Below are 14,835 nucleotides of genomic sequence, written 5' to 3'. Positions count from 1 at the left end.
CTAGGATTTCTCTGTAAATAGAGCAATAGAGTGTAGGGTTGGGGTGTCACCTAGTGTTATAAGAGGAATCTCAGACATCTCATGTCTAACACTAGTATGGTCCCAAGATCATCATGCATAAGCTAATATTTAACTAAGAGTTGAGGATTACCTTAATTGCTAGTTTTTTCCTCGAACCTTTCCAATCGAATGCGAAGACCAAGAGCTCCACGTGTTGCTCATCTACTCAAGACACCGAATGATCTACTTGATCTCCCACCTTTTAGGTAGTGATAGGCCCAAAATAGGTCTATTCTCGCAAGTATACGGGGTCAAGTTATAGTATTTTAGTAAATTCGTGAATCGTCCCAAGGGATAGGTAGGCACTTCGGATATTGACGGCGAGTTTAGCCCAATAATCAAAATGTCAATAACTAACTTAGACTAACACACACACCCCACTTCATAAGTTTGATGATTGATTGGTAAGAAATAAGAAAACAAATAAAACTAACTAAACTATCAAAGAAAGGGGTGAGAAGATATCTAAGGTTATAAAATCCACCGCATAATTTCACTTTATAAACAAGCACTTAATTACTTAAATCTCTTTTGTATTTACTCGGGATCCAATATAATGAACTATTTGGATTCCAGATGATGTTCTAGATAAAACAATTTCATAATTACTAATTCTAATTGTCTTCCTTATAGAGATTCGGATCGCTTAACTATCATTCATCATCTAAAAAGCATACTCCATCTAACAACTTAACGAAAGTATGAAATATCTAATTATGAGGCATGAGTAATTGAAAGAAAATCCAATCCATATAGATAAACAATTAATAGACATTAAAGCACATCAAGGGATTTAATTAATCAAGAACAAGTATTATATATAAAGATCCAAAATGGGTTTCATTCACAACCTTAGATTGCTAAGTTAACTATACATGAAATCTAGAGTAACATTCATTGACATTGTAAAATAAATGAAAATACTAAGAAATTAATGGAAAGAAATCACCAAGAATGTTCAAATTCCATATCCCCATGTATCTCCAATTTATCCAAGATTTGCTCCATTTGTGCTCAAGAATTTTACTCCAAGAAATCCAAGTAATAGCTATTTTATTGTCACCCAAATAAGAAAAAGAAAGAGAAGGGAGAAATTAGATGTAGAAAGAAGTTGGAAAGAAAAGATGAAAGGGGGGTAAAGATGATATAAGAATATGGAATGAAGAAGGAATGACTATTTGTACAAGACTAGACCTCACCTCGTTTCAAATCAGACGAGATATGGTCTAGTTTTAAACAAGATGAAACCATATCTAGTTTCTTCTAAAGACCAGAGTTCCGACAAAAGGCTCATTTCCTTCGAGTGAGAAAAAAGAGTAAAGAGAAGAAAATGTAAATAGGGGAAAAAGATGAGAGAAGACGGAGAAGGGAGTGAAAAACGGAGAAGGGAGAGAAAGAAAAGAAGAATAAGGAAGGGGGATAAAAGGGAAATAAGAACAAAAAAAAGTTGTCTTTTTTAGTTTGAAGGTCGACGAAAAATTCGGTTGACCGACGACCTTCGTCACAGAGAGGTGATGAAATGGTGGAGAGAGAGAAATGAGGTGGATTTAGTTTTTTTTTGAAATTTTTGGGGAATTAATTCCATTTTGATTCCGAAGAGTATTTCTGAAAAAAATTGAATTTCTTTTTGTCATTGGGGACCAATACGAACTATCGAACACTTGTGGGACAAAACGGCCAATCGGTCACAAACTTGGGGCCAAAACAGAATTAACCCAAAAACAATCAGTTTTTTTGCCTTGTGAGGTTAGATGAGTGTCAAAGCGAGAGGTTGTCGAAGCTTCCCTTCTATGGAAGCAACCCTTGGACCCTAGAGACTGTAGAAACATCATTTCACGACTTGGAGCGAAATATTGACGAAACGATAAGTCGATAACAACAAACGTATGATGGGCCTAGATACCAAGAACACATGTTTAACTATAGAGTTAATATTGCAAAGTTGAAAAGTATACATATAATTCTGTATATCTTCCTGAACAAACTTAACATTTGAAATAATGTGCTAATTAGTATCTGAATAAATTTGAAATAGTATCTCGATTATTAAGCTTCAAGTTGAATTTACCCTAAAAATATTGAGAGAAAAATGTTTGGCGCACAGAGTTCTACTCGAAAATTGATGTGTTGTCTATGTAACTTCTTACTACCGTTAAATATTTCTTAATACAAATGACTTTATTTAAAAGGCACTGACTGTCGATCAAAACATGAAGGGTTATTTCCCTAATGGCCCCCAACTTTGTGACCAGCTTCCCGCCTGGCCCCCTACTTTACGAGAAATACCCATATGGCCCCCTTCTGTTATAACACCGTCACTCTCTCTCCTCCATCATGTTTTCTCTCTCTGCCAACTCACGCCACATCATTTGTTACGCCACCTCATCACCTTCTCCGGCAGAGGTCGCCGGCCGGCGACCTTCAAACTAAATTTTTTTTTCTCTCTTCCTCTCTCTCTCTCTCTAAAATTACTCCGGCGGAGGGAGACCTTCGTCGGAGTGGTCTGTTCTTCAAGGAACATACCAGGTCTGTTCAGTGAAGAACAGATCTCGGTCTGTTCTTCACTTAACAGACCGAGTCTGTTCTTCACTGAACAGACCGAGTCTGTTCTTCACTGAACAGACCGAGTCTGTTCTTCACTGAACAGACCGAGTCTGTTCTTCACTGAACAGACCGAGTCTGTTCCTTGAAGAACAGACCACTCCGGCGAAGGTCTCCCTTCGCCGGAGTAATTTTAGAGAGAGAGGAAGAGAGAAAAAATAAATAATTTTTTTTTTTTAGTTTGAAGGTCGCCGGCCGGAAATTTTGCCGGCCGACGACCTCTGCCGGAGAAGGTGATGAGGTGGCGTAACAGATGATGTGGCGTGAGTTGGCAGAGAGAGAAAACATGATGGAGGAGAGAGAGTGACGGTGTTATAACGGAAGGGGGCCATATGGGTATTTCTCGTAAAGTAGGGGGCCATGCGGGAAGCTGGTCACAAAGTTGGGGGCCATTAGGGAAATAACCCAAACATGAAATAAGACTCTGTATTAAACTATAGGTGGTTACAGATCTCTTCCTCGTAGTAACTCCAGTAACCTTTCATAAACTATTTGAATTTTAAAGTCATCTTTTCTTTGTAGTTGTTGATCTCAAGAACTCATAGGTATGAAAAGCTAGGTGAGACTATAGTTGTATAGATATAGGGGGGGTAGTGGAGCGGGACTTTCATAGACTTTCATAGACAAAATGTCCCGTAGACATTTCAAGACATTTCGGATGAGTTATTATAGACAACATGTGTTCATAGACATTTTCAAGACATTGAGAGTTTGTAGACAAAATGTCTTTATAGACATTTCAAGACATTTGATCCATAGACAAAATGTCCTGGGGACATTTTAAGATCTTGAGTCCATTGACAAAATGTGTAATGCATATTATATTTGTGCTAATCAAAAATATATTTTTCGACTTTTGTAGACATCTGTGAATATTTGTGGACATTGATGGACATTTGGTAGACATTTATTATTTTAATATTATTATTATTATTTAATCACATGAAATAATATATTGATACTAACATTTCAAAAATATATTTTTCGACTTTCGTAAACATCTGTGAATATTTGTGGACATTGATGGACATTTGGTAGATATTTATTATTTTAATATTATTATTATTTTTTAATTACATGAAATAATATATTTATACTAACATTTCAAAAATATATTTTTCGACTTTCGTAGACATCTGTAAATATTGTGGACATTGATGGACATTTGGTAGACATTTACTATTTTAATATTATTATTATTGTTTAATCACATGAAATAATATGTTTATACTAACATTTCAAAAATATATTTTTCGACTTTCGTAGACATCTGTGAATATTTGTGGACATTGATGGACATTTGGTAGACATTTATTATTTTAATATTATTATTATTGTTTAATCACATGAAATAATATATTTATAATAACATTTCAAAAATATATTTTTCGACTTTCGTAGACATCTGTGAATATTTGTGGACATTGATGGACATTTGGTAGACATTTATTATTTTAATATTATTATTGTTGTTTGATCACATGATGGACTTCAAATGTCTCTTGTTTTTAGAAAGACATTTTGGCCTCCAAATTTGTCCCAAATCCTTCACAAATCCATCAAACTATAAAGTCTACCAAAGTCTGGGACATATTTTGTCTACAATCAAATGCCTCAGACTTTCATAGACTCTCAAATGTCTGGATTTGAATGCCTCAGACTTTCGTGGACTCTCAAATGTCTGGATTTGAATGCCTCAGACTTTCGCGGACTCTCAAATGTCCATGAAAGTCTTGCTCCACTACCCCCCCTAAGTCTCGTTGATTTGAAAAAGTCTTAGATATATAATTGTTAGATACATAGTCTAGTACTTAGTTAGTCCTGGACTTGTTACATATAATATAAAAAAATTTATGCATGTGGTTGGCAAACGACTCACTTTTGCTGATTTTTTATGGAAAAATCGAGAACGAGAGTCAATCGCAAACATACTTTAGTTTTAGAGGTGTAGTCCTAAAATTGCTAAATAACTGAGGGTCAATATCCAAATAACCTAAATATTTCATGAAGGGTATTTTGATCATAAGTCAAGACGTAGTTGACACGTGAACCACTTCACTGATATTTAAGGGTCCCCATTCCTGTTCACTATAATGTGATACTAGCAGGAGTACAAAATCATCCCTCGCAGGGCATTTCCCGCCTTCAGCCCAAAAAGTTCTTCAAAAAAATTTCAAACCCTCAAATAACCAGCAAGTAACATAAACTCTCTTTCTTACCTTTTCGACTTTCTCTCTCTAATGGTGAAGCTGATTGAACCCCATTCGAACCGATTCTAGGTTTCAAACTCTGAAACTACTTCAGTCTCAAAGAATCCCTTTTCCGAATTTAGGGTTTCATTCATTCTCTGAGCGCTTCTTGCTGAATTTAGGGTTTTCAAGTCCAAGAAAGTAAAGAAATGTATGTTAAAGAGATATGTTTAGAGGGATTCAAGTCTTACGCTACAAGAACAGTTGTTCCTGGTTTTGATCCATTCTTCAACGCCATTACTGGGCTTAATGGTTCAGGAAAATCAAATATACTTGATTCTATCTGTTTTGTACTTGGAATTACTAACTTGCAACAGGTTCGTGCTTCGAATCTCCAGGAACTAGTTTACAAACAGGGACAAGCTGGAATTACCAAAGCCACAGTTTCAATTGTTTTCGACAATTCTGATCGAAATCGAAGTCCACTTGGTTATGAAGATAGTAGAGAAATCACTGTTACCAGACAGGTATTTTTAACTAGTTTTCTCTTTCTTTTTGACATTTTGAAAGTTTTGCCATCTAGATAAAACTTAACAATGTTTAATTTATGAGAAAATTTAGACTCTGTGATACTCCTGAAAGTTAGGGTAGGTGGTTTGCAAAACCCTAACATTTGGCAATTTGTGAATTCCCCAAGTAAGTTTGCATTTTTCTGATATAATGACTAATCTAGATGCTAGGGTTGCATTTTCCATTTTCGTTCTGTAATATGTAGATTGTGTTTTTTTTTTTGGTCTAAAACCCATTTGTTACTTGTTAGTAATCTGAAATATTGCATGGAAACCGCAAAACCCAGCCCTTTTCTATTGGTGAAGTTTATATGCTAAAAACTTAATCATAGTTTTGGGTTGCACTCTTTTTTGCTCTGTAGATCGTAGTTGGAGGGAGAAACAAGTACCTCATCAATGGCCGTGTTGCCCAACCGAAACAAGTCCAGAATCTCTTTCACTCCGTGCAGCTCAATGTTAATAATCCACATTTCTTAATCATGCAAGGGCGTATCACTAAGGTCTTAAACATGAAACCTCCCGAAATTTTATCCATGCTCGAAGAGGCTGCTGGAACAAGGATGTATGAAACCAAAAAGGAGGATGCACTAAAGACACTTGAGAAGAAGCAGAGCAAGGTTGATGAGATCGATAGGCTTCTTGACAGTGATATACTGCCTGCATTGGAGAAGCTGAGGAAAGAAAAGCAGCAGTACATGCAGTGGGCCAACGGGAATGCTGAATTAGACCGCCTTAGAAGATTCTGCATTGCTTTTGAATTTGTTCAGTCAGAGAAGATAAGAGATAATGCGGTTGGTAGGTTGGAACAGATAAAGACCACCATTGATGAGATTGACGATAATACAAAATCTATGAAAGTGAAAATTCAGGAAATGGAAACCGATATTTCAAACTTGGCTGCTGAAAAAGATGCAATCATGGGCGGAGAGGTAAAAAGTTTGTCAGAAAAAGTAGATGCACTCTCTTGTGATTTTATTAAGGAAACATCGATACTGAAAAACCAAGAGGATTCTCTTCGTGGTGAAAAGAAGAATGCTGAAAAGGTAAACCTCTTGATGTTTGTTTGGTTTCTTTTTGTCTCTTTATGATGTCTACTTGACGTCATATTTGGTTGCTTTTCTGCTTGTAATTCATTTTTTTAATCATTTAGTTCAGTCGTTTATTTCATCAATTTCTATAATTGGTTGCTGATGAGAACACTCATGTTATGCTAGATTACAAAAAGTATCGAAGACATTAAAAAATCTATTGAGGAAAGGAATTCCACAGTTAAAAATGCTGAAGATGGAGCTGCGGATCTGAAAATGAGATTTGAAGAACTCTCAAAGAATTTGGAAGTCTATGAAAAGGATTACCAGGCAAGAATGTTGTGCACAGCTTATATCTATATTTGTTCTATTGTCATGTGGGTGCTCACTAGTCACTGCTTATGTTCTTACTAACTCGAAATGAATTATTTGCAACTGATAGGGTGTATTAGCTGGCAAGAGCAGTGGGGACGAGGATAAGTGCATGGAAGACCAGTTGGCTGATGCAAAAGCCGCTGTTGGTAGTGCTGAAACAGAATTGAAGCAGCTGAAAACTAAAATTAGCCATTGTGAAAAGGAGTTGCGAGAGAAAAAACAACAGTTAATGTCCAAGAGTGAAGAAGCTGTTACTGTAGAGAAAGAGCTTCGTACTAGAAAAAAAGATGTGGAAAATGTGAAGATGGCTTTGGAATCTGTCGTCTATGAAGAGGGTCAATTAGAAGCGTTACAAAAGGTTTGCATCTAATTTATGTCACTAGATTTCAGGTTTCCATTGACGACAATTTTAGAAATATTATAATGTAATCTGTAATCTCAGGACCGGGAGTCAGAGCTAGAGGTGGTGCAGAAATTAAGAGATGAGACTCGAATTATTGCAGGACAATTAGCAAATGTTCAATTCTCCTACCATGATCGATTGAAGAATTTTGACAAGTCAAAGGTTAAGGGTGTGGTTGCCAAGCTCATCAAAGTGAAAGATAGTTCCACAATGACAGCCTTGGAGGTCAGTATCCACAATATGCTTCGGGTTATTATTTTGTCGATTTTTGTTTTGCAGAAAATGCCTAAGCCTAAACTGAAAACATATGGGATTTTGACTTATGCAGGTTATTGCTGGAGGCAGATTGCGTAACGTTGTTGTAGATAGTGACAGTACGGCAAAAGAGCTTCTAGAGAGTCGCATAATTAAGGGAAGAGTCACCTTTATACCGTTGAACAAAATCAGATACGATATTGTTTCCCCTGGGGTTCAAAATGCCGTTGTGAGATTGGTTAGTAACTGAATTCCTATCTGACATTCTTTTTACCTCTTCCATCAAATATAAAAGATAATGCTTTTGTTTTCAGGTTGGTGATGGAAATGCAAGTTTGGCACTCTCTCTGGTTGGATATGAGGATGAAGTGAAAGTAAGTTGCTTCAAGACAAATTGACTCCTTGTTTTTGTAGATTGTTCACGTGTTTCTTTATCCACTTTCTGTACTAATAAGTGACTGATAGTGCAGAATGCAATGGCATATGTTTTTGGTTCAACTTATATTTGCAGAACTGATGATGCTGCAGAGGAGGTATTCTTTGTTATTGCTTTGCATTCTACGGATTTATTACCTACATGTCGAGCTTGAATATAGTTTAGCTTTCTGAATTAGGTTCGCCTTTTACCTCATTGCCACCGGAAACCAGTTATTACTGTATTAGGGGTGAATGAAATTCTACAGTCTCTTAATGCGAAGTTTTATGTCGCAATGTTGTTTAGGATCATAATTTGAACCTGATAATTTTGCCTTGATTCATTGTGCTGTAAGTTTGACAGATTAACTTCAATATTGTACAGCAATTGAAGTGTGAAACTACAAATAGTCATTGTCTACGAAATGATATATGAGTTACCCTATGGCGTATCACTTTTTCCATTTGTCCAGAGTACTGAATTTTTTGCGGATCAGCAGTTTTGACTCTGACTTGTGATGTATGAGTTAACTTCAATAATTGTAGCTCATCATATCTTAGTTAAAATGCCTATTTATATAGTAGAAACTTGTTAGTAACAAAGATAAGTTGGTCCCTCACGTAGCTTGTAATCTGAGTTTTATTGCTTAATTATGTGCAGGTTTGTTTTAATAGGGAAATTCGCACTAGAAGTGTTACCCTGTCCGGAGAATTATATAATCCAACTGGTTCTATAACTGGTGGTAGCCGGAAGTAATTGCTCTACTTGCCCAGTGATTTTTCTACTTCAATGGGGATATTTTTTGTGCTCTGCAGTATCTTTTAGAAGGATTTGTTTTAAATTTTCGTTGAATTTTTTTCCAAAATGTAAATTTTATCTCGATAACTTGTGCATGTAGAAATGAGGGTGTATTGTTGAAGCAGTTTCATGCACTGGCAGAATGTGAATCAAAGCTTGCTTTCCATGAGAAGAGATTAGCGGAAATAGAAAATCAGGTAGTTTTTTTTATATCTTTCTTTTAATTTCTAAAGAAACTAACATGCTTGCATGCACGTATCACGTATGCTTATATGGCCTTTATATCCGCTCTTATGCTCATTTAAAAGTTAACTAGGACCATTTTGGGAATCGTAGGCCGTACATTTTTATTACGTAGATACCCTGCATCATTCTTAGTTTTTTCCCCAGTTCTTTTATTTGGTACTCAATATGTCATTGTTTTTATTTTTTAAAATAATTTACGCCTTAAACCTGAGATTCTTGAGAAACTTCATTTTTGTATTTACAATCTCTAGACTCCAATGGAGATGATAGCTCCATTTTTTGTGTACAAGACTGAAATTTGCAGTTCTCACTTCAGAGTTCAGACAGAAGTTCTGGTATTCCTTTTGTAACTTATACGCAAACTTGCTCCAGGCTCTGATCATCTGCTTGTGCTATCTATCATCCCTAATAGCCTTATTTACTTTCTCAAGTATTCATTCTTTGGTGTACCTCATACTTTATTTGCAAGATTCTTACGTAGCTTTTTTGTGTTTCTGTTATCTTTATCAGGTTAAGCCTATAAGTGTTTCGTGTTGGTTATCTTTGTGCAATGTTTAAAAAACAGTTTTCTGATGCCAGGTTGTCTGAAAATGCTAGGCCTCGCCTCGAGGCGTATGCTTCAAAGCGTAAAAAGGCGTTCATCAATAAAAAAGAATCAACATCACATTTACATGGAGAGAAACTAATACACAGTTTTCTTTCTTTTCTACAAGAAATTTTTTTAAGTCTTAACAAATAAAAAAACATTGATGTATTTAATGGCACATAAACTCTTAATCATGAAAGAATACATGCATACAGCAAACACCCGAAACCAATGTCATTAATCAATGTGATGCTTCCATTTCTCATCCAAACTTTAGAGTAATTATCTAAGGATACACTTAGTTATATAATCTTCATAATCATTAATTTCATGTTATCCCACCTTAAAAATTTCTCATCTTTCTCATCTTTTAAATCTGATTTGACATATGAGTTTGCCCTATTTTCTGGTGTTAAATAACCTTTTCCTTTTTCAGATTGCACATCTCTTACCCCTTCATAAAAAGTTCACGGACCTTAAAGCACAGTTGGAACTAAAATCATATGATCTTTCCCTATTCCAGAGCAGAGCTGAGCAAAATGAGCATCACAAGGTTCATCTATTTACATAATTTGCATTTCTGTTTTAAGTATAAAGCTCAACTTATTTTATCTTCATGCTGGTTACTTTCAATCCAAATACATCCTTTTACTCACTAAAGGTTTAAGGTTCCCGTGTGTTATGTAGCTAGGTGAACTAGTGAAAAAAATCGAGCAGGAGCTCAAAGATGCAAAACTTGGAGGGAAAGAAAAGCAACTTCTGTATGAAAATTGTTTGTCAACTGTGTCATCACTCGAGAAATCTATTAAAGAACATGGTAGTCAAAGGGAGAGCAGACTAAAGGATTTAGACAAAAAGATCAAAACAACAAAGGCTCAAATGCAATCTGCTTCCAAAGATCTTAAAGTAAGTTATATAGTTGGTGTTTTAAGTTACAAAAGGAATTGCTCCTATGCATCTTGTAACGGTTTCCTATTTCTAGAACTCACGTATTCTTCAGTTCATAGCCGAATTAGATTTGATAAATTTTCAGCAGTCACATTTGTATGTAACTATGTATAGGAATAACTTGTCATCTTCAAGGGGAATTGTTAATGTTCTGATTTCTTGATAGGATCTTTTGTCAAATATAGCTCCCATTCATTTACGTACGATGTCTAAAAACTCAAAATTGAGATCTTACACCTTATGACTCTAAGCTGGTGAATGTAGAACTATATTTGGTGAAGAAATGCTAAAGATTTGAAACGAGCTTTGGTTAGAATTGGAAATATATCAAAATTAAGAATGGATTTCCATCTTTCTGTTTATTAAGTAGCAAGGTATGTTTAGTAAGCCTTAAAAGAATGATCTCTGACTCTATCTTATGAGAGTTCATGTATTATCATGACTTAAATGAAACTATTGTTATGGTCTTCGAAAATGACGGTCAAGATTTTCTTCATACCACAAATAATCATTCTAATGAAATAAATTAAAAAAACAATATACAGGATAGTTAATTCTTTAATTAATCTAAAATAATAAACTTCACACTAGATACTGCTAACCTACAAATATAAAGTAGGCTAAAAAAATGAAACCATCACTGGCTGGTGCTTTCTATGTGCAGTTGTGGACATCACAGTTAGCCTTAGATAGCACGATAGCTATTACATACACCAATTTTTATGACCTCTCAACAACAAAATAAGGAACTATCCTAATTTTTCATGTGCATTTTGGTCAGTTAAGCTACTCAGTTTCCTACAGTTTAACTTCTTGATGCATTATTTTAGGCGCATGAAAATGAAAGAGAGAGGCTTATTATGGAAAAGGAGGCAGTCATGCAAGAACATGCCTCCTTGGAGAGTCAATTAGCTGCTCTAGAGATACAGATCAACAGTCTCACAGTGGAAGTGAAGGAGCAGGCTACTAAGGTACATACTGATCACAGCTAGCAACTTCTTTAGAATTCAAAAATTTATAATCTTTGTAATTACAACTTTAATGCAGGTGGCTTCCATTAAGGCAGATCATGATAAAGCTCAGTCTGAACTTGGTTTGGTTCGTTCGAAGATGAAAGAACGTGACTCTGAAATTAATGGTATTGCCAAGGAGCAGCAAAAGCTTCAACATAAACTTTCTGAGGCAAATTTAGAACGAAAGAAAGTGGAAAATGAGGTTCTCTAGTGGTTATATTATAAATTCCTTATAACTCAAATCAATATCTGTACCCTCTCCTTAATTCTATTAATACCTAATATTCTATTATAGGTGAAACAAATGGAGATGGAACAGAAAGATTGTTCTTTGAAGGTTGATAAGCTGCTGCAGAAGCATAGTTGGATAGCTGCCGAGAAACAACTTTTTGGTAGGAGTGGGACTGATTATGATTTCTCTTCTTGTAACCCTCATCATGCTAGGGAGCAATTAGATAAGCTTCAAGCTGAGCAATCAAGGTATCGATCTAATATTGTTACTTCATTTTCAATAAAAATAATTTCCGCTTTGATCTTATTCTCAAACTTACGTGCATTTCTTATTTTTTTTTCAACAAAGTCTTGAAAAGAGAGTCAACAAGAAAGTCATGGCTATGTTTGAGAAAGCAGAAGATGAGTACAACGACTTAATATCCAAGAAAAACATAATTGAGGTTTGCCACTTCTTTTCATCCTATATATTTATTTCACCGTTTTTTTTTCTATAATAATATACATTGTTACTGAGTTTTGTTTCTTCGGTATAAATTCACTCTTCTAGAATGATAAGTCAAAAATCAAGACGGTTATTGAAGAGCTAGACGAAAAGAAGAAGGAGACACTGAAAGTTACTTGGGTTAAAGTTACCAAGTGAGTTTCACTTCCTTCTTTGAAGCTTTGCTTTTATTCATCTTAATTCATATTCAGTGTGGATCTGATCATAATAGAAAATGTCCATTTTTGGGACCTTAACCACTGTTTCCTATTTCACCTATAAATTTTTTTCAGGGATTTTGGGTCCATCTTTTCTACCTTATTACCAGGCACCATGGCAAAGTTGGAGCCTCCTGAAGGTTGTAGTTTCTTAGATGGTCTTGAGGTCCGTGTTGCATTTGGGAGCGTCTGGAAGCAGTCACTTTCGGAGCTTAGCGGAGGCCAACGATCTCTTCTTGCTCTTTCTCTCATTTTGGCATTGCTTCTCTTCAAACCAGCACCACTTTATATACTTGACGAGGTTATCATTATTCTCTTGATGAACCTAAGTGTTGCTAATTGTTGTTTTCTTGTTCTGAACTATTTAACTTCTATCATAGTTAGTAATTAGTACAGTCTGGCGATTCAATTTATTCATGATTCATATATGCATACTTACGGAGTTGGTTTATTCATCGGTGTTGGTATTGGTCCCATACATTCGAGATGAAATTTTTTTGTCAACCATTACTACCAAAGAAATATATTCATCAATTCTACGAACTCATTTAAGATTTATTTTGGCGTGCTTTCATCCAATATATTCATCAATTTCTGTCGATGGTTACCAGGTGGATGCTGCTCTTGATCTCAGCCACACTCAGAATATTGGAAGGATGATCAAGTCTCACTTCCCTCATTCCCAGGTTTGACAACGTTTTTTTTTCTGTTGTTCTTTTCTTCAATTCACTCCAGGTCAAAGAGCCAATCCGAGTAGTATTCTCAGTAATAACACTATGAGATTGTAATGCCTACAAAATGAAGAAATTGGCTCTTCACTTGGGACCGCGAGTGAATAACTCGTGAGTTACTCATGACTCAGTCAAGGGCCACTATCTCGTGCTCTGGGGGAGCCAAGACCTAAATCAGTTTGGTGAACTCGGCTCCACCTTATTTATTTATTTTCCTTCGTTACCTTTTTTTTTTCTTCCGACAAATTAAGTTGGTAATGGTAATTCTAGCTGCATTTTCATATAAGACATTTCATATTTATGTTTAAGGAGGTATTCGTTTTTTCAGTGTCTGAATCTGAACTGTCTTAATCAAATGACACAAAAGCAATTCAAACCAGTAATTCAGACGAGTCAGACAAAAATAAATTTGAATTCTGACACCAGTCATTTCCACAGCTCGGGTCAGATTCTGTATCTGACTTGGACAAAAAAACCCTACCTAAGTATATATTTTTGGATGTGTGTTATATATACACCTTGTTAGGATGACTCTAGCCCCACTCTATGGAGTCCCGGGAGGTTCAAGCTTTAGAAGTCTATAACTAGACTTCAATCTTAACATTATATTTTTTGCTTCCAAATTCAATTTGGAAGAGCTTTTATTAACAATTGGGGTTATAAAAGGAACCTGAACCCCAAAAAGCATAAAAGCAGAAGATTACATAGTACATGGATAGGGCACCAATTTAACATAAAATCTCTATAAGACCCTAATGATGTCCCATGCATCTGGTTCACCCAGAAGTAGAGTAACCGTAACACCGTATGTTGTAAAACTCCATGTTTCGAAACATTATGTCCAAAAATCCAACACATTTTAAATATTAATGAGTTTTTCTCAAGTTGTTTTGTAATATTTGTGTCATAATCTATCATATTGGTACTTATCGTCTTTCTCTTTTGGTTGTTTTACAGTTTATCGTTGTTTCTCTTAAAGAAGGAATGTTCAACAATGCCAATGTTCTTTTTAGAACGAAATTCGTAGATGGTGTCTCTACTGTTCAACGAACTGTCGCTTCAAAAAACAAGTGAACACTTCCGTTTGAGTTACTCCACCGGTAACTTTTCTCCTGAAGTGGAATCAGTTCTAGTTGTATTGACTACAGTTTATGTAAAATACATATGTTCTTTTGGGAGAGTTTATGACTTATGATTATTGCTGGTCATAGTTTGCTCAAGAGTTTATTTAGATTCAACAATGTAAGCGGTCCTAAAGGTTAAAGTTAAAAAAGTTTCACATTGATTTTACTTCTCTTGTGCATGATCTACATGTGATTTTTCCAGATTTTTTTTTCTTGAATGTCTGTGTTGTTACAATTATCTTGATGCAGGAATTTGTGGGTTCGATCAATGTGATTATATATAAATAAATATGCAAACAAGATACGACTCTCATATTAGGACATGATCAACTATTGAATGACCAAAAATTGAATTGAATCTATACAAATTAGGTTTTATCGGCCAAAAACACTTGAAAATACCATAAAATTAGGTATAGGACTAAAGCCTAAATCACTGTGATTGCAAGCAAAATGAAAAAAGAATTCCATTGCCGGGATTTGAACCCGGGTCGCCTGGGTGAAAGCCAGGTATCCTAACCGGGCTGGACTACAATGGATTTGAGTTCTCTTTCGGAAGGA

The 14,835-nt window shown here is 35.4% G+C and overlaps 1 protein-coding gene and 1 non-coding gene across 2 annotated transcripts; one reads left to right on the top strand and one right to left on the bottom strand.

The window, feature by feature from the left end:
- Nucleotides 1-4,656: 4,656 nt before the first annotated feature.
- On the top strand, nucleotides 4,657-14,440 carry LOC147568687 (structural maintenance of chromosomes protein 2-1-like). Its single transcript, XM_086655083.1, has 20 exons — nucleotides 4,657-5,377; nucleotides 5,782-6,462; nucleotides 6,634-6,777; nucleotides 6,890-7,180; nucleotides 7,265-7,450; nucleotides 7,554-7,718; nucleotides 7,795-7,854; nucleotides 7,951-8,013; nucleotides 8,556-8,647; nucleotides 8,794-8,890; nucleotides 9,962-10,078; nucleotides 10,213-10,431; nucleotides 11,304-11,444; nucleotides 11,521-11,688; nucleotides 11,782-11,966; nucleotides 12,067-12,160; nucleotides 12,268-12,356; nucleotides 12,495-12,720; nucleotides 13,031-13,105; nucleotides 14,108-14,440. Exons 1-20 carry the CDS (start codon nucleotides 5,060-5,062, stop codon nucleotides 14,222-14,224), a joined length of 3,528 nt encoding a protein of 1,175 aa, XP_086511209.1. The 5' UTR covers nucleotides 4,657-5,059; the 3' UTR covers nucleotides 14,225-14,440.
- A 299-nt stretch (nucleotides 14,441-14,739) lies between these two features.
- On the bottom strand, nucleotides 14,740-14,813 carry TRNAE-UUC (transfer RNA glutamic acid (anticodon UUC)). Its single transcript has one exon. It is a non-coding gene; the product is annotated as a tRNA-Glu (tRNA).
- Nucleotides 14,814-14,835: the final 22 nt, after the last annotated feature.

The sequence above is a fragment of the Eschscholzia californica genome, unplaced genomic scaffold, assembly GCF_041429995.1.
Source record: "Eschscholzia californica isolate CP2 unplaced genomic scaffold, dmEscCali1.0.p SCAF_1, whole genome shotgun sequence".
NCBI classification, from domain to species: domain Eukaryota; kingdom Viridiplantae; phylum Streptophyta; class Magnoliopsida; order Ranunculales; family Papaveraceae; genus Eschscholzia; species Eschscholzia californica.
The sequence above is the reverse complement of the archived record's forward strand: the minus strand, read 5'-3'. Positions and strand labels throughout refer to the sequence as shown.